General features: G+C 47.8%; 1 protein-coding gene across 3 annotated transcripts in view; it reads right to left on the bottom strand.

Annotated features, from left to right (window-relative positions):
* Window positions 1-14,346, bottom strand: part of LOC147684318 (deoxyribonuclease-1-like) — a 77,228-nt gene extending 62,882 nt beyond the window's left edge. For all 3 annotated transcript variants that reach the window (XM_086940200.1, XM_086940202.1, XM_086940201.1), the window contains exons 1-4: window positions 14,283-14,346; window positions 9,279-9,433; window positions 6,561-6,649; window positions 3,662-3,745 (exon numbers count right to left, since the gene is read on the bottom strand). In XM_086940200.1, coding sequence (XP_086796326.1) covers window positions 3,662-3,745; window positions 6,561-6,649; window positions 9,279-9,425 — 320 coding nt within the window. In that variant the 5' untranslated portion in view covers window positions 9,426-9,433; window positions 14,283-14,346. The remainder of the gene's footprint in view (window positions 1-3,661; window positions 3,746-6,560; window positions 6,650-9,278; window positions 9,434-14,282) is intronic.
* Between the last annotated feature and the right edge of the window lie 12,420 nt (window positions 14,347-26,766).

Genomic DNA, 26,766 nt, shown 5'->3' with positions numbered 1-26,766 from the left:
TAACCCTTTATTTTCCAGATAACACTGCCCTTCCACTTGTATGACAGCGGGTCTTAGAACCAACTACAAGTGTGTCTAACTCACTCACTAGGTCCACTATGGTGGGTGTAATCACAAAGGTAAGTCACACTTGTGAGTAACTTTCATGTGTAATTTACTCTTACAATTATGAGTAAATTTACTACTTTTGGCTATTCACAAAACCTCATTGTAAAGTTACTCAAAAGTGTAAATTTACGTGTCTCGGTTCCCTGAAAAAAATGGTGAAGACAAAGAGTAGCTTATACTACTGCCGAAAAGAAACAGTAGTAAGTCCAGCACCCCACATGGCCAACCACGGGTACTGCAAAACCTCCCATAGGAAATAATAGACGTACAGACCTAAAATAAAACCCATAGGAAGACATGTTAAATTAGAATAAAGTATTTAAAATAGTTATAAATATAAATAACTATAATTTAATGTTAAAAATACATAAATAAAACACCTTTATTTGTTAATTATAAAATAATTTAACAATATTTATGAATGTATATATTAATGAAACATTAACTTTTATTAAAATATAATTAAACTACTTTCAAGTAATTAGTTACCTTGCATGGAAAGGAACTTCACTTCAGTTTACTGCTGACTTATGGAAAACCCTGTGTGGTTGGTTGTTTGTCCATGCTTGTAGACTAAGTTGGCCTGTGGTATTGTGATTGGTACCTGCTGGGACGAGGCCAGCGCATGGGGAATATACATGGGGATGTAGGAGAGTAGGGTCTGCTTTGCTATGGTCACCCCACTTTTTGCTTTTTGCTTCACTGGTTTTCGACTTAATGTGGCTGTAGGCCTGCTAATCAGACCCACAGCCCAGCTGTGCTCTCTCTAAATTCACTACAATGTACTTTAGGTACATTACCAATTGGACATTGGGTCACCTTATGAGCCCCTGTACAGTGTACTATAGGTACCCAGGGCATATGTGCATCCAAGGCCTACCAGGGGCTGCAGCATGTATTATGCCACCCCTGGCTGGCCATCCAAAACTGACACAACTGGCTGGTAACACAGCTGGGGCAAGGTCGTGTATTCACCCCTTGCTTAGATATAGTATTCCTATATCTAACCTTATATCTAGACACATATACACCTATAAGTCACTCCTATGGCAGGCCTTAACAATCCTGGAGGCAGAGTGCTTGGTTTTATGTGAGATGGTGCTCTAGCATGAGCTGAGCCTGTCTGCAGCTTTCGGAACCATGTCCTTATAGCTGTTCTAGGATATTGCCATACCATATACTCTTAAGTGCATTATGAACCTCGCGGTTAAATGCTAACTCTGGTTTGGCTTTATCAAAACATGTCGAGTAAGGTGTCATACACTTTGGAATACTACCCCCTCGCCAGTCCTGGCGACGGAGGTAGCATTCCACCCTTCTAGAGGGAGAAGACATGTTGTTTATACTAATCCCGGTTAAAGTTAACCAGAGCCTCAGCATCACAAAATGGATGCTGCTGCCACAGACACAAGTCTGACCACCTGCTGCTGATAGTCCTTCCAGCGAGGGAGGCTCGGACAATAGGTTTCCTGTCTTGGGAGGTGCTAGCACCACCCCAGACAGGCTCTTGTGTATTAGGGCAGGGAGGGCTGAAAGAAATGAGACACTGCCTGGGGCACCCAAGGTGTCCCATGCATAGTCCAGTTCAAACCGGTGCTGGGGCACTCCAGCCCCAGCTCTGGTGTGAAACTGGACAAAGGGAAAGGGGTGTAACCACCCCCTTCCCTGGTCCCACCCATAGGAGGGACCTAGCAGGTAATCCAGCCCCTAGATTTGGTATATAGGTAGGAGCGGAGTCCCAAGACTTTAGATTATCCTGACTGAAACTTGAAATGAAACTCTGGACCTTCGACGTTCTAACTGAAGATAGAAGATCGAAAAATCTCCCTTGTGGTCAAGGAGTGACCACCCTGCACAAGCAGGCACCATCCAGCGATCAACGGTTTCTTTGTCGACGCTCCCGCCGGAGCCCGAGCACAGAGCCTGACAAGACCCAGACTTCCAGGCTTCCTTTAGCCCGATCCACAGCAAAGCTGAGACCCGTGGAGGCGACGCGAGACGTGGGACCGGCCATCTTGAAAAGTCAAATTGCTTTCCGTGCGGCTTCTGAGGCACCCTCGAAGCTGTGCATTGGGATTGAGAAGCCCCAGCCCCGAGCAACATCTGCACCGAAGATCAGCCCTCCACACTCCACGAGTTCTGCGTGGGGCCCTTCTGCATTTTCCTGCTTGACGCGTCTGTCCGGTCATTGCTTGTTGGCTAGTGGCCATCTTGACGATGAAACTTTGAATCTACAATGCTGGTCTGGTTGCTCCAGACTGGCCCTTGCTTCCCTGAAAAGAAGAAGCCCATCAGTCCTTGCTGGTCTGATTAAGAAGCCAACTTTGATTCCTGCATGGTTTGCCTTTGCCAAGGCTTGTTGACTCCAATCCGAAGCCGACACCGCCGACAGCGAGGGCCTTTGTGGGACAGTCCATGCCTGGCTCCTGGTTGTTGTCGATGCCTCCTGGTCCACGTGGCTGCAGAGACAAGCTTCACAACATCACCTGATTGATTTGCGACATCGCCTGGTTCCTTCCTGGTTCCTTCCTGGTCACTGGCTAGTGACCCAGACTCTGTCCCCTCTGCTTTCAGGTACTCTTCATCCTCGATCCGCCCTTGGATCCAACCGGACACTTCTCTCCTGGTCGCCTGCAGCATCTTTCTTCAAGGCTCCATAGGATTCAGCGACGAAACCCGACACACTTTGACACCTATGCACCCGCTTCCTGTGGGTGAGGTAACGCGAGTACTCTAGTGCTCCTGTGGGTATTGACTATCCTAGTGTCTAGGTTTCAAGTAACTTTCATCGAGTCCAGTCCGAAGTGCCCTAAAAGAACTAGTTTCCAATTCTTTCGTTCCCATTCTAACTCTATGGTAACTTGCGTGTGAGTAAAGACTCTGGAAAACGCCTCCCGTGGGCCTCCTACTTCCTATCCTTTGGTAGTAGTGTAGCCCCAGAGATGCCCTAGGCCCTTGGCCTATCCTTTGTTTGTGACGTGGTTCTTATACCACTATTTTAGTATATGGTTTAGCGTGCTCCTAGGGCTCTACTGTATTTTGTGCAACTTATTGTATGATAATTAAGAATCTTGTTATGCGCTTGTGCCTCTGACCTCATAAAGAGTTCAGAGGGGTTGTTTAGAAATAAATACATATATATTTTATATATATATCCTGTGTGGTGTCCTTTCATTTGGTATTCAAGGGGGTTGTATGTGGTAAAACAGCTTGCTTCACATGCCCTCTTGAGTTTAGCCTAAGACTGCTTTGTCCATGCTACCACTAGGATAGCTGGTCTATACGGTTGACTTTACAACCATCACCATAAGGGTTGTTTGGACTGGTGCAAGGTGCTCACTAGAACAGTGAACATCATATACCAGACCAACTTCTCGCAGGGGACACCTGGTCCAACCTCAGGACTTACCTCTAGACCACTGGCACCACAGCTCCGCTCATCCACTGACATACTTTGTGGTCAGATGCAAAACCACCATCAATGTACAGCTTTTACTCAGTTGTCTCTTTCTGTGGCATTCTACACAAATCCCCAAATGCAGTCCCTTCTTACCTGTAGACATAGGCGTATTTCTCCCGGTAGGTGCTGCGCCCCAGGTAGTCGGACACCAGTACGTTGTAAGGCAGCCCGGTTGCTCTGGAAGCAAAATGCAGACAGCACACTTTAATACTTCAGTTTTATCTAATCCTGTGTTATTTTCACTGTTGCTGCAGTAGGTGGAAGGGGTTTTACACTCAGTGCAACGCTGGCCGCATTATATCATCACCCATTTGGGGCGCTGTCCTCAACCCAATTCTACTGGTCAGAACTGCACAACATAGCATTGTGGTTGGTGAGCAAGGGCAAGTGAGCCCAGCGGCGGTGAGGTGGCATCTACAGGGATATTTTATGGTTTAAAACAGGGGTCTCCAAACTGGTCCTGGAGGTCCGGATCCATGCCAGATTTTTAAAATTAATACATGTATCTCAATGGGGATATCAAAAAAATCTGGCATGGATCCGGCCCTCCAGGACCGGTTTGGAGACCCCTGGTTTAAAACGTATCTTAGATTTAATATAGACGACCTCCCAATAATATTTACAAAGGTAACATTTACGCATGTAGATTCACTATCTAGTAAACTTACTCTCACACTTTGTAGTAACTTTACCACTTTTGGTTCTTTATCACTTCCGAGTGTACTATATCTCCAAATCGTAGGCCGGCATATCTTCTCCACCTCGGTTTAGGGTGCGGTGCCAGCATCACCGTGGCGCACCACCCTGCATTTACTACCAGCGACTTTACAGCTGTATTTTAAATTGCACACACATTACGGAGGCCTCCACATCAGGGGCGGAGACTTCTGCATGTAGGTTAGGAACAGCATTTTGTAGTACATGAATAGTAATATTGTAGCACTGATAAATGTTCTACAAAGTGCAGTTTGTGAACAAGCCCCTCAATACTCCGGCGCCCAAAGAATGCCTTGGCACCAGGTATTGTCTCTACTTGCAAATTGCTTTTGATGTGTTTTATTTTAAAGTCAGTTTCACTTCCTGGTAGTTTCCTTGTTGAGTGGGAGGTAGGTTCAAAGGCTAAAGGTCATCCAACCCCCACTGGACAGTAACAACCTCCTGGGGGTGAGGGGAACAGGAAGTGGTCATAGAAAAAGAACTCTCAAAAGCAGGATAGAGATAAGTCTCTATAGGCAGAAAAAGGTGTCCCTTATGAGCAGAACAAGTACTAGGAAAAAGATTTGTTGTAAACTTCAAATAACAAGACAATATAAAAATGGCCCCAGGGTGATAAATGATTATATAGAAACTATGAGAGTCTAGTTAATTAATTAATTAATCATAAAGAGAACATTTATACAAAAAATATTTCATATTTTTCTGTAAACCATAACAAAAATGCATATATATATATAGATATATAGATAGATACAGATAGATATAGATATAGACATATATATATATATATACATTAATACAACCTTATAAGTGGGCCTCGCCCTTCAACCATTTCACTTGAATTATTGGAACAAGAGAAACAATCAATACATCGTTACAATAGGGACCTAAAGGTAATTGAACATTAAGGGCAATAGCCTATTTACTCAGAGTCCATCAAAGAAGACGAAGACACAGGAGGAAATTGTCAGCAAAAATCAACCGCTTTGATGTCAAAATGAATCGACGTTTCGGTCTCTTCGCCCTCCCTCTAGGGCCATCCTCAGGACTGAGCAAGGGTGATTTTATATGTATAAATAATGTGTGTCATTAATGCTGTTTTAATAAAGGAATGCTTGTTAAAAAATACTTCTTGCTTTTGACAGCAACCGTCTGCTGGAACAAATATTGGCCCTTGCTGAGTCCTGAGGAAGGCCCTATAGAGTGGGTGAAAGGAACCGAAACATTGATTCATTTTGACTTCAAAGAGGTTGATTTTCGCTGAAAACTTCCTCCTGAGGCTTTGCATTCTTTGATGGAGTAAATAGCCTTTTGCCTTGATGTTTAATCCCCTTCTTTATGTGTTTCCAATTGTGGCGAAATACTCATTGTTTGTCTTGTTGCGAGGGGATGGGGTGGTAGGCTCAGCCCAGGGTGGGGGGTGGGGGGTGGTAGGCTCTGCCCAGGGTGCGGGGGGTGCGGGGTGGTAGGCTCTGCCCAGGGTAGGGGAGTGCGGGGTGGTAGGCTCCGCCCAGGTTGCAGGGGTGCGGGTGTTGGGCTCTGCCCAGGGTGCGGGGGTGCGGGGTGGTAGGCTCTGCCCGGGGTGTAGGGCGGGTGGTAGGCTCTGCCGGGGTGTGTGGGTTGCGGGGTGGTAGGCTCTGCCCAGGGTGAGGAAGATGGTAGGCTTAGCCCAGGGTGGGGGGTGGTAGGCCTCTGCCCAGGGTATGGGGGGATAGGAGGTGGTAGGCTCTACCCAGGGTGTGGGGGTGGTAGGCTCTGCCCAGGGTGGGGGGGGTGCAGGGTGGTAGGCTCTGCCCAGGGTGCGGCGGGTGCGGGGTGGTAGGCTCTGCCCAGGGTGCGGGGGTGCGGGGTGGTAGGCTCTGCCCGGGGTGTGGGGGTGGTAGGCTCTGCCCAGGGTGGGGGGTGGTAGGTTCTGCCCGGGGTGGGGGGGGGGTGTGGGGTGGTACGCTCTGCCCAGGGTGCGGGTGGATGGGGGTTGTAGGCTCTGCCCAGGGTGTGGGGGGTGGTAGGCTCTGCCCAGGGTGCGGGAGTGTGGGGTGGTAGGCTCTGCCCAGGGTGCGGGGGTGTGGGGTGGTAGGCTCTGCCCAGGGTGTGAGGGTGTGGTTGGCTCTGCCCAGGGTGCGGGGGATGGGGGGGTGGTTGGATCTGCCCAGGGTGCAAGAGGATCAGAGGCGAGCAGCAGGCCCTTTTCAGGGTGCCCGGGCTGCACAGCCCCCGCTCTGAGGTGGAGGGAGCGGGGGACACACATCAGCAGGGGGCGGCGGGTGGTACTCACTGGCGGAGTTCTCGGACCAGGCTGATGATGGCCTCGTTGTCCTTGTTCATCACCTCCTGGATGCCGACCAGCTCATAGCGCCGCAGGATCTGAGGGAGAGAGAGAGGGGGTCCAGACAGAGTTATGCGGCATGGTGTGAAAAGGCTCAGCTACAACCCCTTGCGCACCCTCCTTGTGTGCACAAACATGCCCCCAGTAACAAAAACGGCCCCCACCAGTCCAAAACTGCCCCCCACCCCCCCCCACAACCACCCATAAGGCCCACCAGGAAAATGCTTGGTACCCGCTACGGACAGTCCGACCCTGTCTAACATCAGATACCAAAGGGGATGATGGACGGAGCGTTTGAGCAATATATATAGATTTTATTTATTATTTATAGTAGTTAATAAAAAGAAAATTAATTTCGTTTTGTGTTTTAGTTCTGTGGCAGGTTGTAGGTTTATAGGGAAATAGGGTGGGAAGTAATGTAATTATATGAAATGTATTCAATAATTTATATTTATTCATAATTGTATCATTGTGATGTTATTGAGTTAAATGGGTACATTAATTTATTAATAATTGTTTAATAATTAGTTGGTAATTTAAATCAATTAATTATTAATTAATTATGGTAATTGTTTAATAAATTTTAGGTGTGTTGTGTTATTTATAGGTGTAAATGGTGGGAAGGGTGGGAAGTATTTATTTTTTATTGATGAATTATTAACCCCTTGGTTGCTGGGGTCATTTTCCTGCTGTGCTGGGGGGCGCGCACAGCACCCCGGTGCTGATGACGTTATGAGCTACAGTGCTCCTGTGCTCATGACGAGCTGAGCTCGTCACAGCCACACCCGTTTCAATAGAACGTTCAGCACAGCTGGGGAATTATCCCAGCGCGCGAGCGTTCTAATGGCCATGACGAGCTCAGCTCGTCATGAGCACCGGAGCACTGTAGCTCATGACGAGCTGAGCTCGTCATGAGCCTGCAAGGGGCTAAATATTTGTTAATAAATTTGGATTAACTAATTATAATTATTAATTGTAATTGTGTAATTAATTTTAGGTGTGTGTTGTGGATATTATAGTGTTAACACAGCAAACACAAGGAGATGATGGACGGAGCGCTGAAACTTTTCAGACACTCACCCCAGTCACAGATCTGGGTTGAATCCATCACCGTTCTTTAGCTCACTCCCCTACCCCAGTTCAGACATGGCCTTATGCAAATCAGTCTTGACCCTGTGCCTCATGGGAATAGTCCAGCCCAAACTGCCAAGCCATGTCTTCCCTGGACTGTAAACAAGCATCCTGGGACCTGTTTCTGGCTAACAGCCTTCATCAGCCAGGCTAGCTTGAATCCAGTGGTAAAGTGATTATAGTGTTAAACAATGTGTAATTATTGAATGTTTATTATCTTTTTTAATAATAATATATTTAAATTTCAATCATATTTATGTTAATAATGGAATTTAAATGTAATTAAAATGTTGATTTTTTTTATTGGTGTGGTATCCAGCACTTTTCCTACTGTTGCACTTACTGGAGTGGGAATAGTAATGTTTACCCCTCCGCTATCCAGCACTTTCCCTACTATTGCACTCACTGGAGTGGGAATAGTTATTTTTACCCCTTCGCTATCCAATATTTTTCCTGCTATTGTAATTATTGTGTTGTGAAATGTATGTTTAAGTTTTTTTTAATAGTTTTTATGCGTTAATTAATTATAGGATTTTTTTTATTTTAACTTATTGATATAAATATATGTTTTATTTTTATATAATTTAAAATGTGTATAACTTAAATAAAGATAATAGTTAATAAAATGTATTTAAGTAAATATATGTATTTGTACAAATTTTGTGTGTTTATAGTTTTTTAAAATTAAGTTTATTTGTTATATTTAGTTAAAATGTATATTAAATGTAATTTATGTTGTTAAAAATATTAATATTTTGTTTAATTTATATATATTTTTAAGTCAATATTGTTTACATCTATATATTTTTTGCTTCGTTATTTTTGATTCAGTATTATTGTCTTACCTGTTTAAGTATAGGGAGTCAATGTTTTTGTATTCAATATTTTTATATCGATATTTTTGTAAACTACATTTTTTACATCGATATTTCAACCTGGAACCTTCTAGTGAGGGCCAGGCTCACTCAATTCGCCTGCTTGGGGCCATCATAGCTTTGGTGCAAAGTGGGGGGTATTTTATTATTCTGGCTGCCTTGCAATCTTATCAACACACAGGCGTTCAGGTGAGCTCCTTGCCTCCTCCATGTACCGACCACAGCCTCACCCCGCCGTTTTACGCACAACCACTGCTTGTTACAAACGTTCATCATGTACTCCTGCTCTCCATGGATGTCCATTCATGTTCTTTACTCCTGCGTTGCTGCTCTGTAGACATGTCCAGTCATGTCCAGTCATGCACCTCACTCTTGGGCTGCTGCTCTCTGTATGTGATCAGTCACTGACCACAAAGTCCACTGAGTTTAAATACCCGGGGGCTGCCCTGATGCCAACCTCAGACGTATCTGGCTTAATTTGCCTCAAAATTCTATATGGTCAAGTTCAGATCCTGTAACACCTCTCACCCTTCGCTGTAAAGCGCCTCTCACTCTTCAGGGTCTTGCAGCTCTGTATCAAAAACTCTACAATAACATAAGGATTAAAAAGACCCCCCGATTTCTCCGCCCGCCTCCCTTGCCCGTGGGTGGTAAGTCTCACCTGAACCAGGCGGTCCCTCACAACGGTGTCCGTCACCTTGGACATGCTGAACCGGGCAATGTTGAAGGAGGCCACCTTGAAGGCATGGCCGGTGCAGGAGAATGAGGAGGCGGCAAGAAGCAGGACCCAGCAGGTGGCAGGAGCCATGGCGCCAGCTGAGGATGGCAGAGAGAGGGCACGGTGAGAAGTCCTGTTGGCAGGCAGCTAAACTCTCTCTTCCCTCCACCTCCCAGTACAGAAGAGATGCATTGTGTGCGCTAAAGCTACTGTGAATGCCCTTCAGGCCATGAGAAGTGCTGGAAGCGCAATGCTGTGAGGTGCCCCTGCGAGCAGCAGCGGGCAGTGCCACACAATGGGTGCCCTGTGTGCTGCGGAACCAGCCATGCCTGGAAAACACCTCCTTTTCAGGAATCACAGGCTCTCCTTGACCTCGCGGCCCACGACGCAAGCCTGGAGTCTGTCGCCATCCACCTCCAGATACAAGGAGTGTGTATGTATGTGGTATGTATGCCTGTGGTATGTATGCATGTATGTGATATGCATGTATGTGGTATGCATGTATGTGGTATGTATGTGTATGTATGCCTGTGGTATGTATGCATGTATGTGGTATGCATGTATGTGGTATGCATGTATGTGGTATGTATGTGTATGTATGCCTGGGGTATGTATGCATGTATGTGGTATGCATGTATGTGGTATGCATGTATGTGGTATGTATGTGTATGTATGCATGTGGTATGTATGCATGTATGTGGTATGCATGTATGTGGTATGTATGTGTATGTCTGTGGTATGTATGCATGTACGTGATATGCATGTATGTGGTTTGCATGTATGTGGTATGTATGTGTATGTATGCCTGTGGTATGTATGCATGTATGTGGTATTCATGTATGTGGTATGCATGTATGTGCTATGTATGTGTATATATGCCTGTGGTATGTATGCATGTATGTGGCATGCATGTATGTGGTATTTCTATAGCACAAACCTAGTCAAAAGGCAGCGGAGTGTCTCCCACAGAATAAAAGCATTGGGCCAGGTGCAGGACGCATTGCTTTCCTCTGACAACTACTAATGGACATGAACACAAAGAAAATGAAACGTTCCCAAAGGACTGCATGTACCATGGTGCATCACTTCAGTGACTGGTGCAATATGCGAGTGCAGCCGCAGTGCATCGTTTGCACCGACCAACCACCGCATAAACACGTGCACTGTGCAACCAATGCAAAACACAATGGAGGCTGAAACTATACGTTTCTGCACTTCTTGGTCAGTGCAAATATTGTTTTTTCATTGGTCACTAGTGTAAATGCGGTGCATAATACCTCTTCAGCCCGAACCCCAAAGGTTGTGGCAAACCCAGACAAGTTTCAGCTTCATCTGACAGGCCTCTGCCTGTTCAAAGGTGCAAAGCCCATGCAAGCACAACTGTATATGTATATGTTTATTACCTGCTGACGGTCGCCAGAAGGTTGTAGTTAGTATCTAGTTTCCATAGGAAATGCAATTTTTGTTTTGCTAATAACTATGACGCCATTTGACGAATCTTCACGAAATGTTTAAGAACAGTCACTTCGGCTGCTGTCTGTAAAGTTTTGGGGTGATTTCTCAAGCAGGGGCTGAGAAAAAGGGAGAGTCCAAAAACACGTTTTCCCCATGCATTTTCCCATAGGGATTTTAGACATGTCTACAGCCCGAACCGCTGAATGGAATTACCCTATAACTCGTACCATAAGGTATCTATAACTCGCCCCCTCGCCGTGCAGGGAGAGTCCAATGCAATCCTATAGGGAAAATACAGGAGAGTAACTTACAGGTCAGTAAGCAGTTTTGAGTTTGCCTCCAGGGGTGTTGGTTAACACTGGGCACGGGTCGGACCAAGGTAGGTACTGCGCCACCAGCGGCACTGGAGCGGCCAGATGCAGAGGTCACTGGGCCCAATGTTATCCTATGAAGACTGGAAGCACCTCAAAGAGGTACCGGGTACAGGTAAGTACCTGCGGTTCAGGGACACAGACCCTGGGGGTTAAGGTCAGCACTGGAGGGGCCGCCAAAGAGCACCAGGGCTGCACCATCAGAGGCACAAGGGCAGGCGGGTGCAGAGTGCATCGGAGCCGTCGGTGCCTTGCTGAAACCAAGGGAGAGCCTCGGTTTAGGAAGATGACTGCAGGCTCGGTTCGGAAGGCTGGCTGAAGGAATCCCATGACTGGGGAGGTAAGTTGGATAGTGGGGATGCCGGGACACCGTCTGTTGGGGACATCAAGGCCGGGGGCAGCGGGTGCGGGGTGGCTTTAGGCGTCAGGTTTTCTCACCAGCTCCTGTCATGGTTGGGGGGACCCTTCATGTTGAGGCTCAGGTGTCGTGGGGGAGGTCAGGAGAGGTTGTTCAATGCTGGACCCCAGGTCAGGATCGCAGAGAAGACTTCACTGGGGCGACGCAGGGGCCATCTGGACTGGGTCTGCGGGCGTCGGGTGCAGAGTGGAGCAAGTGTTGCGGATCTGCCTGGATACAGAGTCTTTGTGTTGGTTTCTTGCTGGACAAATCTGGTGACCACGAGAGACAAGAGTCTTTGTTGAAGACACCACCGCTCCCCAGGGTTCTTGGAGGTTGCTAGCTGCGGGTCACGCCTGATTTTTAGAGCAGGGTCACTGGAGGAGGAGACATGCCTGTAGGGCTGGGGCAAGTTAGTCATCATCTTCTTATCCGCTGCAGCACGGCTCCTCTGTCCTTCTTCTTCGTAGGGCATCAAACCTGAGGAACAAGGTTCAGGGCAGCCCTTGAATGCTAAATGTAAGAGCATGACTGAGGTCAGGGCGGTAGCCAATGGCTACTGTCCCTTAGGGTGACTCCACCCTTTGAGTGCCTCTCCCTTAGGGGAGAGGAGCGCATCCCTGTTCCTATTGAACCTAATTCTTCAATTCAAGATGCCTCCTGGTGACTCTAGGGGTGTGCCAGGCTACGGTGGACACTCCTACTCTGCTGGCTAATTTTCCCGCCTGTCCTGCCGCCAAACGTAGGGCCTGGACAGGGGTGCGGGCATCTCCACTAGTTGGAGCTGCCCCAATCAGCACATCACAAGATGACCGCCAAGTGTTGCTGTTCCTGCCAGGGGAGGGGGCAATGACCTCCACCCAGAGCAAGCTTGGTTTCTGACCTCCGAGAGCACAGAGGCTCCCACCCCGTGAGGTCAGAAACCTGCCTGGTGGTGGCAGGCTGGCAGGGACTAGTCAGCCAATACACTAGAAGTTGGTTGTTTTTCAGGGGCATCTCTAAGATGTTGACTTTGTGTTGACAAACTCCCGGCCCATGTACTCCAAATGGCTTCACTGCACTTACAATGTCTGTGAATGGCACGGTCACTTAAGGGCATACTGCTGAAGCAGCTATGCCCTCACCTGTGGTATGGCGCCCCCTGTCTTATGGCTGTGAGGGCTGCTACAGGGATGACTTACTTGTGCCACAGGGAGGGGTGGTGGGCATGGCACACAGGGATGTGTGCCTTGTCGACTTTCGGTTTGCACCAAAACACGCAGCCTGCAATAGCAGTGTGTGGGCGATAAAGTGAGGGGTCTCTTTGGGTGCCATGATACATGCTGCAGCCCGCAGGGGCCCTCTCTGGTCACAAGGCCCCTGGTACCAGAGGTCGGTTTCACAAGGAGCGTACATGTGGCCCAGAGGTGTGCCAATAGTGGAGACAAAGGTACCGTTTTTGGAAAGAACACAGGCCCTGGGAACCTAATTAGCAGGGACCCAGGGCACACTCAGTCAAGTTAGCATCAGTTATCAGGCATAAATGTAGGGGGTAACCAAGCAAATAGTGGCACTTTCCTACAACGTCTTCTATGGCATCATTGATAATAACCCTGCAACATTTGCGGTATAATTATTGATGAGAAAACTGTGTATGGCGGGAGCACGTGTTATAGTTACCTTAGGGTACAAGTTACAGTTACTCTAGATAACTACTGAATTTGGATTGGATGGATGGATGGATGGATGGACATCTTGCCGGCCGGGTGGGTGGATTGATGGATGGATGGATGGATGGATTGGATGGATGGATGGATGGGAGCGTGGGTGGGTGGGTGGATGGATGGATGGATGGCTGGACGGACGGGTGGATGTGTAGATGGAGGGATGGATGGATGGGTGGGTAGGGTGGATGGGTGGATGGGTGGATGGCCGGATGGACGGAAGGACGGGTGGATGGATGGATGGATGGATGGATGGATGGATGGATGGATGGATGGATGGATGGATGGATGGATGGATGGATGGATGGATGGATGGATGGATGGATGGACATCTTGCCGGCCGGGTTGGTGGATGGATGGATGGATGGATGGATGGATTGGATGGATGGGTGCGTGGGTGGGTGGGTGGATGGATGGATGGATGGCTGGATGGACGGGTGGATGTGTAGATGGAGGGATGGATGGATGGGTGGGTAGGGTGGATGGGTGGATGGCCGGATGAACGGATGGACGGAAGGACGGGTGGATGGATGGATGGATGGCTGGATGGACAGACAGATATTTTTTTTTCCATAATGGAACCTTCGCTTTGTCCCAGCAGTGCATAGCTACCCATATGAAAATGGAGGTTAGGCGCAATCCAGTAATCCATGTGAGAGAAGCACCCTCCCTGACAACAAAAACCACAGTCATCCTCACAGGACAGAGGCCAGGCTAACTGCCGTCTGTGGAGAGAATGGAGGGCACGAGCAGTCACTGGTCCTCGTGGGGTCAGGGGTCAGGGGTCGGGTCTGAAACCAGGTGGCCGGAGTTCTACTCTTGGCTTCCCAACGTGACCTACATGTGTGACCCTGGGCATGTGCAGCCTCCCCGCGCCTTTGCCGAGTGTCAGGGTCTTACAGGTCGCAGCAGTGCGCATTAGAGGGGGTTGAGAATGTGGCGCGCGCACACGCAGGGGGTTCCTGCGAGGGGTACCCCTCAAGCACCAGGACACTTCACCTTGTCACACGTGCACACGTACCTTTTATATGCACGAGCGTGTCCCGTCGTCTCGCTGCACGTGAGTCAGGCGGCCTCACTCCTGGCCCTGCCGGCCGCTCACACCTTTTATAGGGCCCGTGGGGGGAGCGTGGGAGCACGCCCCGTGCGGCCACCTGCCCTGGTGCGTGGGGAGCGGTGCTGGGCGCTATCTGTCTGAGCTGGAGGTCACCAGAGCGTGTTTATTGATCAAACATCGATCAGGGCCGCCCCTTAGGGCGAGCAGGTACCAGCAGCTCAGGTGAGGCCTCGCCTCGCCCTCAAGGGCCCGAATCACAGCGTGAGAATCTACAGCCCAGCTGCTGGGGGGTTCACGCTCGTGTGCACCGTGCACTCACACTCGGACCTGGGCGCGGGGGGGGGGGGGGGGGAATTCACGCTCGTGTGCACCGTGCACTCACACTCGGATCTGCGTGTGAATCTACAGCCCACCTGCTGGGGGGTTCACGCTCGTGTGCACCGTGCACTCACACTCGGACCTGCGGGGGGGGGGGGGGGCGGAGGATTCACGCTCGTGTGCACTGTGCACTCACACTCAGACCTGCGGGGGGGGGGGGGGGGGGATTCACGCTCGTGTGCACCGTGCACTCACACTCGGATCTGCGTCTGAATCTACAGCCCACCTGCTGGGGGAGTCACATTCGTGTCTGCGTGTGAATCTACAGCTCACCTGCTGGGGAGTCACGCTCGTGTGCACCGTGCACTCACACTCGCACCTGGGGGGGGGGGGGATTCACGCTCGTGTGCACTGTGCACTCACACTCGGATCTGCGTGTGAATCTACAGCCCACCTGCTGGGGGGTTCACGCTCGTGTGCACCGTGCACTCACACTCGGACCTGGTGTGGGGGGGGGGGGGGTAGGTTGCACTCACACTCGGATCTGCGTGTGAATCTACAGCTCACCTGCTGGGGGAGTCACACTCGTGTGAACTGTGCACTCACACTCGGATCTGCGGGGGGCCTCGTGCCGAGCACCCCCACACTGCTGTGAGATCACGCACGAGGCAAGCTTCTCTTAGCAGCGGGGGCTGGCTTTCATCCCAGGGTGGGGCGCCTGCTAAGTCACGAGTGAGTGAGATGCGTTTGTGAACTTTCAGGCGTCTCCACGACCGGGAAACACGTGAACACTGACTTCTGTCAAGGGAAGCGCTGTTTCTGAAGCGTGAACAGAGCTCCGCAAAAAATAGGTGGAAAAGACTGAAACAAAACGAGTTTATCAGTAGAAAAAAATATTTTCCGAGTGCTGAAAAAAGAAATAAACGTGCGTTGGGCAAGTGTAATGGTGCACTGGTACAAGTGGGAATGAAGAACTGACTTTAGATTCAAGCACCTGGGAGTCTCTGAACTCTTTGGGGAGAGGTTCGGTAATGGAGTCTGTGTCACGACAGTGATCAACTGAAGCTTGATTGGTCTCCATGGGCCACACTCCAACCTCATACAACAAGGAGAGGCAGAAACAACAGAGGGAATGTTCTTGCACAAACTTGATTCACAGATGTCAAAGAATTGAGCAAGAATGGCCCTGATGCTTGGGTCCATGAAAACATGCTCTTTATTTCATACCAAATTCATGAACGTTTAATATGTCAACAACCAATGCGTTTCAGTCTTGTGGCATAAAGAGCTTCCTTAGGGCTGCAGATCAAAATGACAAATTAGATCATCTTAAAATGCATGGAGCCATCTATAGATAATAAAAATACACAGAAAGTACAACAAAGAGAGAGAGAGAGTCCTTTAAGTTCTGTTTATACCCAAAAATGGGATGATGAAAAAAGAAGCAGACATATTACCCTGTCAGTACAGCCCTATCTATAACCAACAAGCAGCTATATTAGCTAAAGTGAAGCAATGTATTCAATGCAGGTAGACAGAATCCTGCTCCCAATCTAGGGATATATATGAATTTCTGACATAATATCGACAGACAGAATATCGAAATACAAAAATATCGGAACAAAAATATCGACATCAAAAATATCGGAATCATATCTTCATAAAGGTAAGTACAAAAATATCGAAAAAATAATATCGTAGTACAAAAATATCGGAATTAAAAATATCGTTTTTGTAAATGTATTAATAATAATGTAAAAATAATTTTAAAATACATATAATTTTACAAATATTAAATAAAAATATTAAAACAAAATTAAAACTAATACATATACATTTAAAATAAATAAAACACTTAATAATTTAATGTAATTTAATTTTTTTAATGTTATTAAATTGATTTAATGTAATTTCTTTTTGTTTTTACCCTGTACGCCTGTACCCCAAAAACCCAAAACTGACTCTGAACCCTAAAAATATCCCTGTACCCCAAAAACCCAAAACTGACCCTGAACCCTAAAAGTACCCCTTTACCCAAGAACTGAAAACGGACCCTGAACCCTAAAAATACCCCTTTACCCAAAAACTGAAAACTGACCCTGAACCCTAAAAATACCCCTTTACCCAAAAACTGAAAACTGACCCTGAACCCTAAAAATACCCCTTTACCCAAGAACTGAAAACTGACCCTGAACCCTAAACATACCCCTTTACCCAAAAACTGAAAACTGACCCTGAACCCTAAAAATACCCCTTTACCCAAGAACTGAAAACTGACCCTGAACCCTGAAAATACCCCTTTACCCAAAAACTAAACACTGACCCTGAACCCTAAAAATACCCCTTTACCCAAAAACTGAAAACTGACCCAGAACCCTAAAAATACCCCTTTATTTATTTTATTTTATTTTAGAGTTTTGTAGAGCGCGTAGTCACCACGAGGGTATCCCAGCGCTAGAACCTTGTTACTCATGAGGGGGAGCGGATAGGTAAGAGACCGGATTAGGGGAAGAGGAGAGTTTTGAGGGTTTTTCTGAACCGAAGTAGATCAGGCTCTGTTCTGAGGTTCAGAGGGAGTGCGTTCCACTTGAGTCCGGTGTTTACCGAGAAGCGGCGGCCCCCTATCCGGGCCTTTTTCACCATGGGGATCGTGATAAGGTTTCCGTGCTCTGAGCGAAGCGCTCTCGTGGGTCTGTAGGGGGTGATCCAGTTGTTTAGTATGGGGGGGGCGGTGTTATGGAGAGCCTTGTGGGCCAGGCAGAGGGCCTTGAAAGTGACCCTTTCTTTGATCGGGAGCCAGTGTAGCTTCCTAAGAGCGGGTTTGGACGATGATCTGGCCGGGGTGTTTGTTAGGAGTCTGGCGGCGGCGTTCTGAGCCTTTTGCAGAGTTTGGAAGGTGGATTCCGGGGCACCCAGGTAGATGGCGTTGCTATAATCCAACCTGGATAGGATTAAGCCCCGGATCAGCATAAGGCGCGACTGGAAGGGTAGGAGAGGGATTACTTTCCTGCAGGATTTAAGTAACCCGTAGCAGGTTCCGGCCGTCTTTCTGGCCTGGGTCCGGAAGGTAAGGTCGGTCTCCAGCCACACGCCAAGGCTCTTGACCTCCTTTTTGGGAGTGGGAGGTTCGCCCATGCAGGCGGGCCAGAAGTTGGAAGGGATGTTAGTAGTTTTTTGTCCGAGGACCAGGATCTCTGTCTTGGAGCCATTAAGCTTCAAGGCGGAGTCGCTCATCCACTGGTATACGCTGGTAAGGCAGTCGTGGAGGTTGGAGGGCTCGAGTTTGGGGTGGGAGAGAGTGACCACCAGTTGCGTGTCGTCGGCGTAGCTAACGATGGTGACTCCGAAGGGTGAGACAAGTTCCTCCAGTGGGGCCATATAAACGTTGAATAACGTAGGGCTCAGGGAAGAGCCCTGTGGCACACCGCACTGGAGGGGGATGGAAGAGGAGCGGCTTTCGCCTTCCCATACTTGATAGGAGCGTCGGGAGAGAAAGGACGAGAGCCACTTCAGGGCTTTGCCCTTAACTCCAACAGTCCCGAGGCGGTGGATTAGAACCTGGTGGCTGACCGTATCAAAGGCCGCACTTAGGTCTAGGAGGACCACTGCCACTGATCCTCCTGAGTCGATGATTTCCCTGGTTCTTTCCACTGCCACAAGGAGTGCAGTGTCTGTGCCTTGGCCAGGTCTGAAGCCAGTCTGCGAGTCGTTGAGAAGATGGTTTGACTCGAGATATTGCGACAACTTTTTGTTAACTAATTTTTCGGCGACTTTGCCTATCCAGGGGAGAAGTGAAATGGGTCTGTAGTTGGAGAGGTCAGTGGGGTCAAGCGACGGTTTCTTGAGAAGCGCCTTGACTACGGCTTCCTTCCAGGTGGAACGGACCACTCCTTGTTCCAATGAGATATTGATCAGGGCAGTCAGTTGGGGGACTATAGTCTGCATGATAATTTTTGCGAAACGTATGGGGACCGGGTCGCTAGGGGCTCCGCTCTTGGTTGAGGCAAATGTGATTCTTACTTCTTCTTCCGAAACCGGGCCGAGCGATTCCAGAAAGGGTTTGTCTACGGGAGGCGTCTGCTCCTTGGCTCTTTCTGAGATGTTGGAGTTGGCAGGTGGGAGGGAGGAGAGTATTTTTTTTATTTTTTCATCAAAGAAGGAGGCCAACATGGCGCATTTTTCCTCGGCTTCTTTGGGGTCCATGGGTTTCTGGGGGGGGGCAGGGACACGGAGGAGTTCTTTAAAAATGGAGAAGGTCTCCTTGGATGAGCAGGCAGAGTTTTTTATCTTTTCCTCGAAATAAGTCCTTTTAGCGTCATGTAGGGCTTGTTTGTAAGCTTTCATGGAGCAGAGGTAGACGCTTTTCTCTTCAGCTGTTTTGTATTTTCTCCATAGGCGTTCAGTCTTTTTGCAATGCTTTTTGAGAGAGGCAAGGGCGGGTGTGTACCAGGGGGAGGGACTAATTCTTTTCATGTGTTTTAGCGAGCTAGTCAGTGGAATGGAGCTGTCTAGAGGTTGGACTAGCCAATCCATGAGTTCTCTGTCCGCGGTATTAGGGTCCGTGGACAAAGGGGGGATGGTATTGCGTAGTTTGGCTTCCCATTCCTCTGGGACTAATTTATGCCATCGTCTGGTTTGTACCCTGGTTTTATGAGAAGGCCCTGGGGATGTGTCGAGTGGCCAGTGCATGGGAATCAGCATGTGGTCTGTCCAGGGCAGGGGGGTGGGGTCCTGGGCGTGCAGGTTCGCAATGTTAGAGAAAATGGGGTCTAGGAGTTGGCCCTTCTCGTGGGTGGCTTTAGGATTTTGCAGGAGGAGGTCAGCTGTGGTGAGATCAGCAAGCAGGTTTGCTGCGGTATTATTCGTGGGGTCCAAGAAATGAATATTAAAGTCCCCTAAGAGGAGGAAATTAGAGACCGAGATGGACTTGAGTAAGATATGGTCAATCAGAGTGCTGGTAAATTCCCCTAGGGATCCTGGGGGTCGGTACACAAGTATTCCGGACAGGGAGGTGGAAGGAGAGATCTGGATTGTGAAGTAGCAGTTCTCACAGTCTTTAACAGATCCGGTCTCGATTCTGCATTTGAGGTGATCTTTGAAGAGTATGGCTAGGCCTCCGCCTCTACCGATTGGCCTATTAAGGCAGCATATTTGGTAGCCGGGGGGAGTAGCATTGGCCACATCGAAGTCGTTGTGCGGGGTTAGCCAAGTTTCTGTCAAAAATAGCAGATCTAGCCGCGAGTCCTGGACAAGGATGTTGATTTCATGGGCATGCTTTACCAGGGATCTGCAATTCAGAAGACCGAGCTGGAGACCTGGGTGGCATTCCGTTTCCTCGAGGTTATTACAGAGGGTGCATCCTACATAGGGTGTGTCCTCCTTGTGGATATATTTGCACTGGGGGTGTTTTCCACGGGTCCAGGCAAGCAGTGAGTCTCTGGGGTATGAGATGCCATTTTGCCGATTGGGCATAGTGGCTAGGCCTAAGGCCGTCTTGGCCCGGACGGGCCCAGACGGGCTTGCCTTTGGCGCGCCTTCGGCGCGCTGACGGCGCGCCCGCTGCGCCCGTCCGCTGCGCGTCCGGTAGTTGCACATCTTAAATGTGCAGAAAAAGGGGCGGGTGGGCGTGGCCTAAGTGGGCGTGGCCTCTCTCCCTCGCCGAGAATGGCGGCAGGGAAGTTTGTTTGATGCTTAACGTTGCAGCGAGGGGGTCGCTGTTTTAGTGACTGAGAGCCCGCTTCAGGAGGAAAACGGGTGAGTGAGGTTCAGTTAAAAGTACAGAGTATTTCGGCGAAATTAGTGACACAAATGCAAATTTTTAAAAATGAAAGGTTTCTCTCCCGGCTTCCGCCTCAGGAGCTGTCAGGATTCTAAACAAGTAGCGCTGAAGGCAGCGTTTAAGTACCGAGGGCGGCGGGTGGGCGTGGCCTAAGTGGGCGTGGCCTCTCTCCCTCGCCGAGAATGGCGGCAGGGAAGTTTGTTTGATGCTTAACGTTGCAGCGAAGGGGTCGCTGTTTTAGTGACTGAGAGCCCGCTTCAGGAGGAAAACGGGTGAGTGAGGTTCAGTTAAAAGTACAGAGTATTTCGGCGAAATTAGTGACACAAATGCAAATTTTTAAAAATGAAAGGTTTCTCTCCCGGCTTCCGCCTCAGGAGCTGTCAGGATTCTGACACCCATGAACTGAAAACTGACCCTGGCCTGAACCCTAAAAATACCCCTATACCCAAGAACTGAAAACTGACCCTGAACCCTAAAAATACTCCTTTACCCAAAATTAATTAATATTATTTAATTACCAATTAATTATTAATTAACAATAGCAATAAAGTAAATATATTAGCACATTAGCTGTAATTAATTTAATTTAATAATTAATATTATTTTTCCCAATTAATTAATTAAGAATGACAAAAAATTATATATAAAAAAATTACTATAATTAATGTAATTAACATTAATTAATTACCAACTAATTAATTATTAAAATATGTTCAAAATTATTAATTAACTAATTAATATAAATTAATTACCAATTAATTATTAATTAAAATATGTACAAACATATATTAATTAATTAATTATTATTAAATTACTTCCCCCCCTATTCCCCTATAAACCCATAACCCGCTACAGAACATATTTATCAATTAATAAATTAATTAAAATTAATTAAAAATTAATTCTCAATTAATTAATTAATAATTCCTACTAATTAATAATTAATTTAACATAATTAAATTACTTCCCACCCTATTCCCCTATAAACCCACAACCCGCTACAGTAGTAAAAGACAAAATTTAATTAAATTACATTAAAAATAAATAATAAAACATAATAAATACAATATAATATACACTAAATTTATTTAAAAATTGATATTAGTAACATCAAAGTTATTTATTTCGATATTATTGACATCGATATTTAAAACTTCGATATTACTGATATCATACTAATATCGATATTAAGACTTTCGATATTACTTACCTTCGATATTTTGTCCCATTGATATTTAAACTTCGATATTATTGTATATCGATATTTAAAAATCGATATTTTGTCTGTGTACCGATATATATATATTTTTGGGGACAGGTCACAAATAATCTCACGCTCCTTAACCTTGGTCCTGAGTCTTGGACCCCTGCAGGGCAAACAAGCATATTTTTTTTAATTCACAGGAAATTTTGTGAGTATTCGCGAATATCGCAGTGAATAAAAACAAAACACAGGCACAGTCTCCCATGCTTGTTTTTAATGTCCCCCTAGGTGGGCCAGGTCCTGGGGGCATACATCATTTATAAAAAATGGAGGGGGGCTTAATTATGCCCCAGGGACCACCACCTCCCAATGCTCATGTTATTAATAAGCGGGGGCTGCACAGACCCCCTCAGTGGCCCAAGGACCACCACCTCACCGGGGATGTAAGTAAAAAGCATATGAGGGACTGCATGGACCGTCAGCCAGCGGTCCGTCAGCTCTAGGTGGGGTATGGAGAGGCGTCTGCCGCTGGTCCAACTGTGGTGGAGCAGCCACCCCGGCAGATCTACGCAGGGTCCTCCGAAACCTGTACGGAATCTGTCAGGTTCTCTTGGTGGTGGTCAACGGAGACTTCAGATCCCACTGCAGAGCCCGCATGTGCCATCTGACACGGTCGACGCGCAGGAAGCAGGATGCCATCAGGCCAAGACATTTCCCATTTTTGCTTTGTTAATAGTGAATGTATGAGATTATTTTACTTGTCAACGAATATTGTAATCCTTATTATTAGAACACACTCGATAAACATGTTTTAAGTACGTACTTTTTAAAAACATGGGCTCTATCGCGCTGCACTCTTTTCCCAGCTGTGATGCTGCACTCAGAATAATGAGAGAACTAACTCAGTGATTCGAATGTTGGTTCCCTGATGCTGCTAAGGAGCAGGTCATGAGTTTCAGTCCCAGCATCCTCTCTTCTGACCTCCCTCCTCCTGAAGGTATGAATGTATGGCATAAACTAGTCCCATGTTATGTCTGTTATATCAAATACAAATTGCTGGAGCCAGATGCAAGCAAGGTTGGTGAAGAGGGGGAGGCTGGCAGGTGTCCCCCCCAAAGGAGGGTTTAGTTATGTAGGGCATCTTTGACAAGCATTACAACTTGACACTCTACCACTTATATAAGCCCTTAAAGGCTTCATGGCGCAGTGTGGACATAATTCACTTGGTCATTATTGTGTACTACATTTGAGGAATGTAACGTGAACTGGAATCATTCACCAGATTACACGTGCTTTGGCCTAGGTTGACTGTGGGTTCACTCTGCGGCCTGCTGTGTGGGTCGGCTGGTGGCGGCTGGAGACTGCAAGGCGCGGGTGGTTTCTCAAAGGGCCTGATGACGTTCCTTAACCCCAGGCTGGGGGGTTCCCCAGCACTCCAGTCACCTGTCCATGTGATCAATGGTTGCTGTACATTGATTTTCACATGCACGGTAATGGGCGCAGGGTTTCACGCATACTTTCTTATGTCGTCCTGTAAAACCAAGCCACCTTTCCACCGTGGTGCCGGTCCCTCTGGTGGGCGTCGGGGCTCTGCCCCTACTCTGAGCGGCCACCTCTGGAGGGACAGCTCAACACCAGATGACGAGTGATGGGTAGGCCGGCTTGGGGGCTAAGCTTCGTGGTCATGGGCTTGCTCCATGAAGGGAATGCCCTGAAAGCAACTCCTAATCCTAGAACCATCCTGGGACTTTGCCAGAGTCTCTCATGGTCAGTCCAGGACTCTGGAGTAAACAACAGACCTCAGCCAAAAGCACAAGGCCTGCAGGTGAAGGGAGATGTTTAGGAAAACACATTATGTTCCTTCTAAATATAGTCCCAGCCTGGGTGTGTTGCAGGTGGTGAGTTTCACACTGCCGGGCACTTCAGTGAGGGGTCAGGTCTACCTTTCCACAGGTAATCCCAAAGCACGTGCATCACATCAGAACCACGCAACCCGCAGCGCGTGCCAGCAGGTGGAGGGCAGCCAGGCTCTCCTCAGCCTCTGCTTGCACAGTACCCTGAGGACAGGCATCTGCAGGGCAGACTGGGTCCGGCTGGCTCTGCTCCGTCCTCTCTAGGCATGGGCCTCTTGTTCACATTGTGTCAATGGACTCCAATGGTGAGACCTTGTGTTTTTGTGTGCCAGGAAACTCCACCCTGTCTCTTAACGGCTTCTTGTACCCATGAGCAGAGGTTCCACATGCATTTTTACTTCCACGTCCTCTTCAATGATGCCCAGATTCCCATCTGACTGTACAACGACCCCAGGTGTCAGGCACGAGTCCCCAGAATCCCCAGAAGGCCAGCTCAGAGGGTTCCATTTGAGCCCTTGGCTGCCGGTGGGAGCGCACAGGCACTCATCTCTGGGGATAGGCATTTACTGTTCCTCATCAGTTGTTGACCAGGAGTTAGTGATGGGAAAAAACACAAAGGGGAAGAAGGAACAAGCATTTACAATGCAATGGTTTCGCCTTTGGAAAAGTTAGAGCTTTTGGCATTGAAAATGACAAAATTTGTATTTATGTGTTGGTTTTGAAAACAGATAAATAAATGGCATTGTCATTTACATTGCCATTAGCTTAATCTCTTGCAAATCCGAAACCTATTGTACCCTACGGACGACAGCAGACAGCAATTACTACCACACACACACACCCAGAGCCACACACACACACACACCCAGAGCCAGCCACACACACACACACCCACACACCCAGAGCCACACACACACACACACACAGAGCCACACACACACCCAGAGCCACACCCAGAGCCACACATACCCAGAGCCACACACACACCCAGAGCCATACACACACACACCCAGAGCCACACACACACACACACCCAGAGCCACACACACACACACACCCAGAGCCACACACACCCACCCAGAGCCACACACACACACACCCAGAGCCACACACACACACACCCAGAGCCACACACACACACACCCAGAGCCACACACACCCACCCAGAGCCACACACACCCACCCAGAGCCACACACACACACCCAGAGCCACACACACACACTCAGGAGAGCAAGCACAGCAAGGGGCAGGGAAGCAAGCACAGCGAGGGGCAGGGAAGCAAGCACAGCGAGGGGGCAGGGAACTAAAAGTAAAATACTAAAAATAAAATATTCCATGTCGCAATTAAAGTTACCATCAGCCAGTCACTGGTTAATGACTGTAAAAAAATCATCATCACCTATGTACCGAAGGGAGGAGTAAAGAACCTCAGGGTGCCCTTTAGTGTAAAAGTCTTCATTGGCTTAGGGTGCAGGTGGGCCTTACTTTTGTTTGAGCAAATGATGTGAACAGGCCCTGTCCCGTCCTGATGCTCTGTTCAGGACGGGGATGATCAATAAAATGATAATGAATTACCATGTTATTTTTTATCTCTGGGGGTTTGGGGATAATTTAAGTGTGGCAACACTCCTCTGCTACAACAGAGGAACTGTCCCTGCGTTCTGCACCAATAGAACTTATACTGACGAGGGCCCTGGCACTTATTTTACAAATTAAGCACTGGTCGCCTAGCTATGTAGCTATGTAGCAAGGCTTTGAATACCGGTGGGAAAGAAGATGCATCGACTGTCAGTCCTGCCCACAGACCTCAGGGCAGTGACTAACCAAGGAAGGTAGATAATGACCAGAGTCAGCAGGTAGGTATAAACTGAAAATACACAAGTACCTCTAAAGAAGTTGGTACAGGGTTTCCCCACCCAGGTGCTGGATGAGTGTAGGGAGTGTTCCTCAACTTCAGGCTCAGAACTTGGGTTGATTAATAGGAAAGAACATGGACTGAGGTGGGCACTTGCATGTGAGAGCTGGGAGCAATACTAACAGCCCAATATACAATACATCCCAAACTATCTGCTTAGAACAACAGAAGCACTATTAACTACCAGTTATAAACAAACACCATTTTCTTTACTATGCTGATGAAATACCTTGTAGCAGTCACAACAGGTCCAGTGTACTCATGCTCACCATACAGTGTATTCCTGCTGGAGTACCCAGCCCTGGTGGTATACTGGTGGGACCACTTCGAAAAAGATGGTGTCTTGGAAGGAGAGACCCAGATACTGGTAATACCTAGATAGAACAGCCTACACAGAGGGTTGCTGGAGATTCTGACACAGCCCAGTGTCAGAATCTACCTACCTCCATGTGGAATCGCAACATAATCCTCACGCGGCTACACTTTCTGTAATAGAAGATTGTTTTCCTAATATGAATAGCCCTCCTAGGGCATATTGGCTAGCTTTAAGCGCTGACAATCCAGGAACCCTTCATTGAGGTCCACAAGGAAAGGTGTGACTGCCTTGGGCAGACCATTGAGTTGCCCGTCTTTCTACAACCAAACCCTGAAGCCAAAAGGGCCTTACTGGAGCGCTAATGTACTACATGGACAGAACCATACTCTTTGTGACCATTGTCAAACTTTACAGGTGATACCCCATCTCAAAACCTGGTATTGGGAGATGGATTGTTAAGTACATCCACACTTGCAATGCTAAGGAAAAGCATACTTTTCCTGTGCACCCCACGGCCCACACCATGCTTAAAAAGGGTGCCATTATGGCTTTCCTCTATAACATCCTGATATCTGTCATCTGTGATGCTGCCACTTGGTGAACTCGCATACATTTACCAAACATTTCTGATTGTATATTCTAGCCCGTCAAGAGGCACTTGTGGGCCAAACTTCAATGGCTTTGTTCCAAACATCTGCATCATCTGCCCACTAGCCACTGCTTTGGGTAAAATGCATTTAAGTCTATAAAGAGCATTTGTATCTACAGATAAAATATCTGTTATTACTGACCCTGTAAGCATCTGTTCCTAGCGTGTTGTGCTATAGATCACATATGCGCACCCTCTTCCTCAGAAGCTGGCGATGTTCACACTTCTCTTTGACACTACCCATACACTACTCACCCACTGGACAGAAGGGAATCTAAGGTGTAGCCTGTGTCCCTATGTAGTGTGGACTATGAGCCGTGTCTTGTGAATCCAAGTTCTTAAAATAAAAACATGTTGCGACATCTGAGCCCACTACTTGATGACTGGAGTGGCAGAGCACGTGAATCTACAAC

The sequence above is a fragment of the Lissotriton vulgaris genome, chromosome 10 (assembly GCF_964263255.1).
Source record: "Lissotriton vulgaris chromosome 10, aLisVul1.2, whole genome shotgun sequence".
Lineage (NCBI taxonomy): Eukaryota > Metazoa > Chordata > Amphibia > Caudata > Salamandridae > Lissotriton > Lissotriton vulgaris.
The sequence above is the reverse complement of the archived record's forward strand: the minus strand, read 5'-3'. Positions and strand labels throughout refer to the sequence as shown.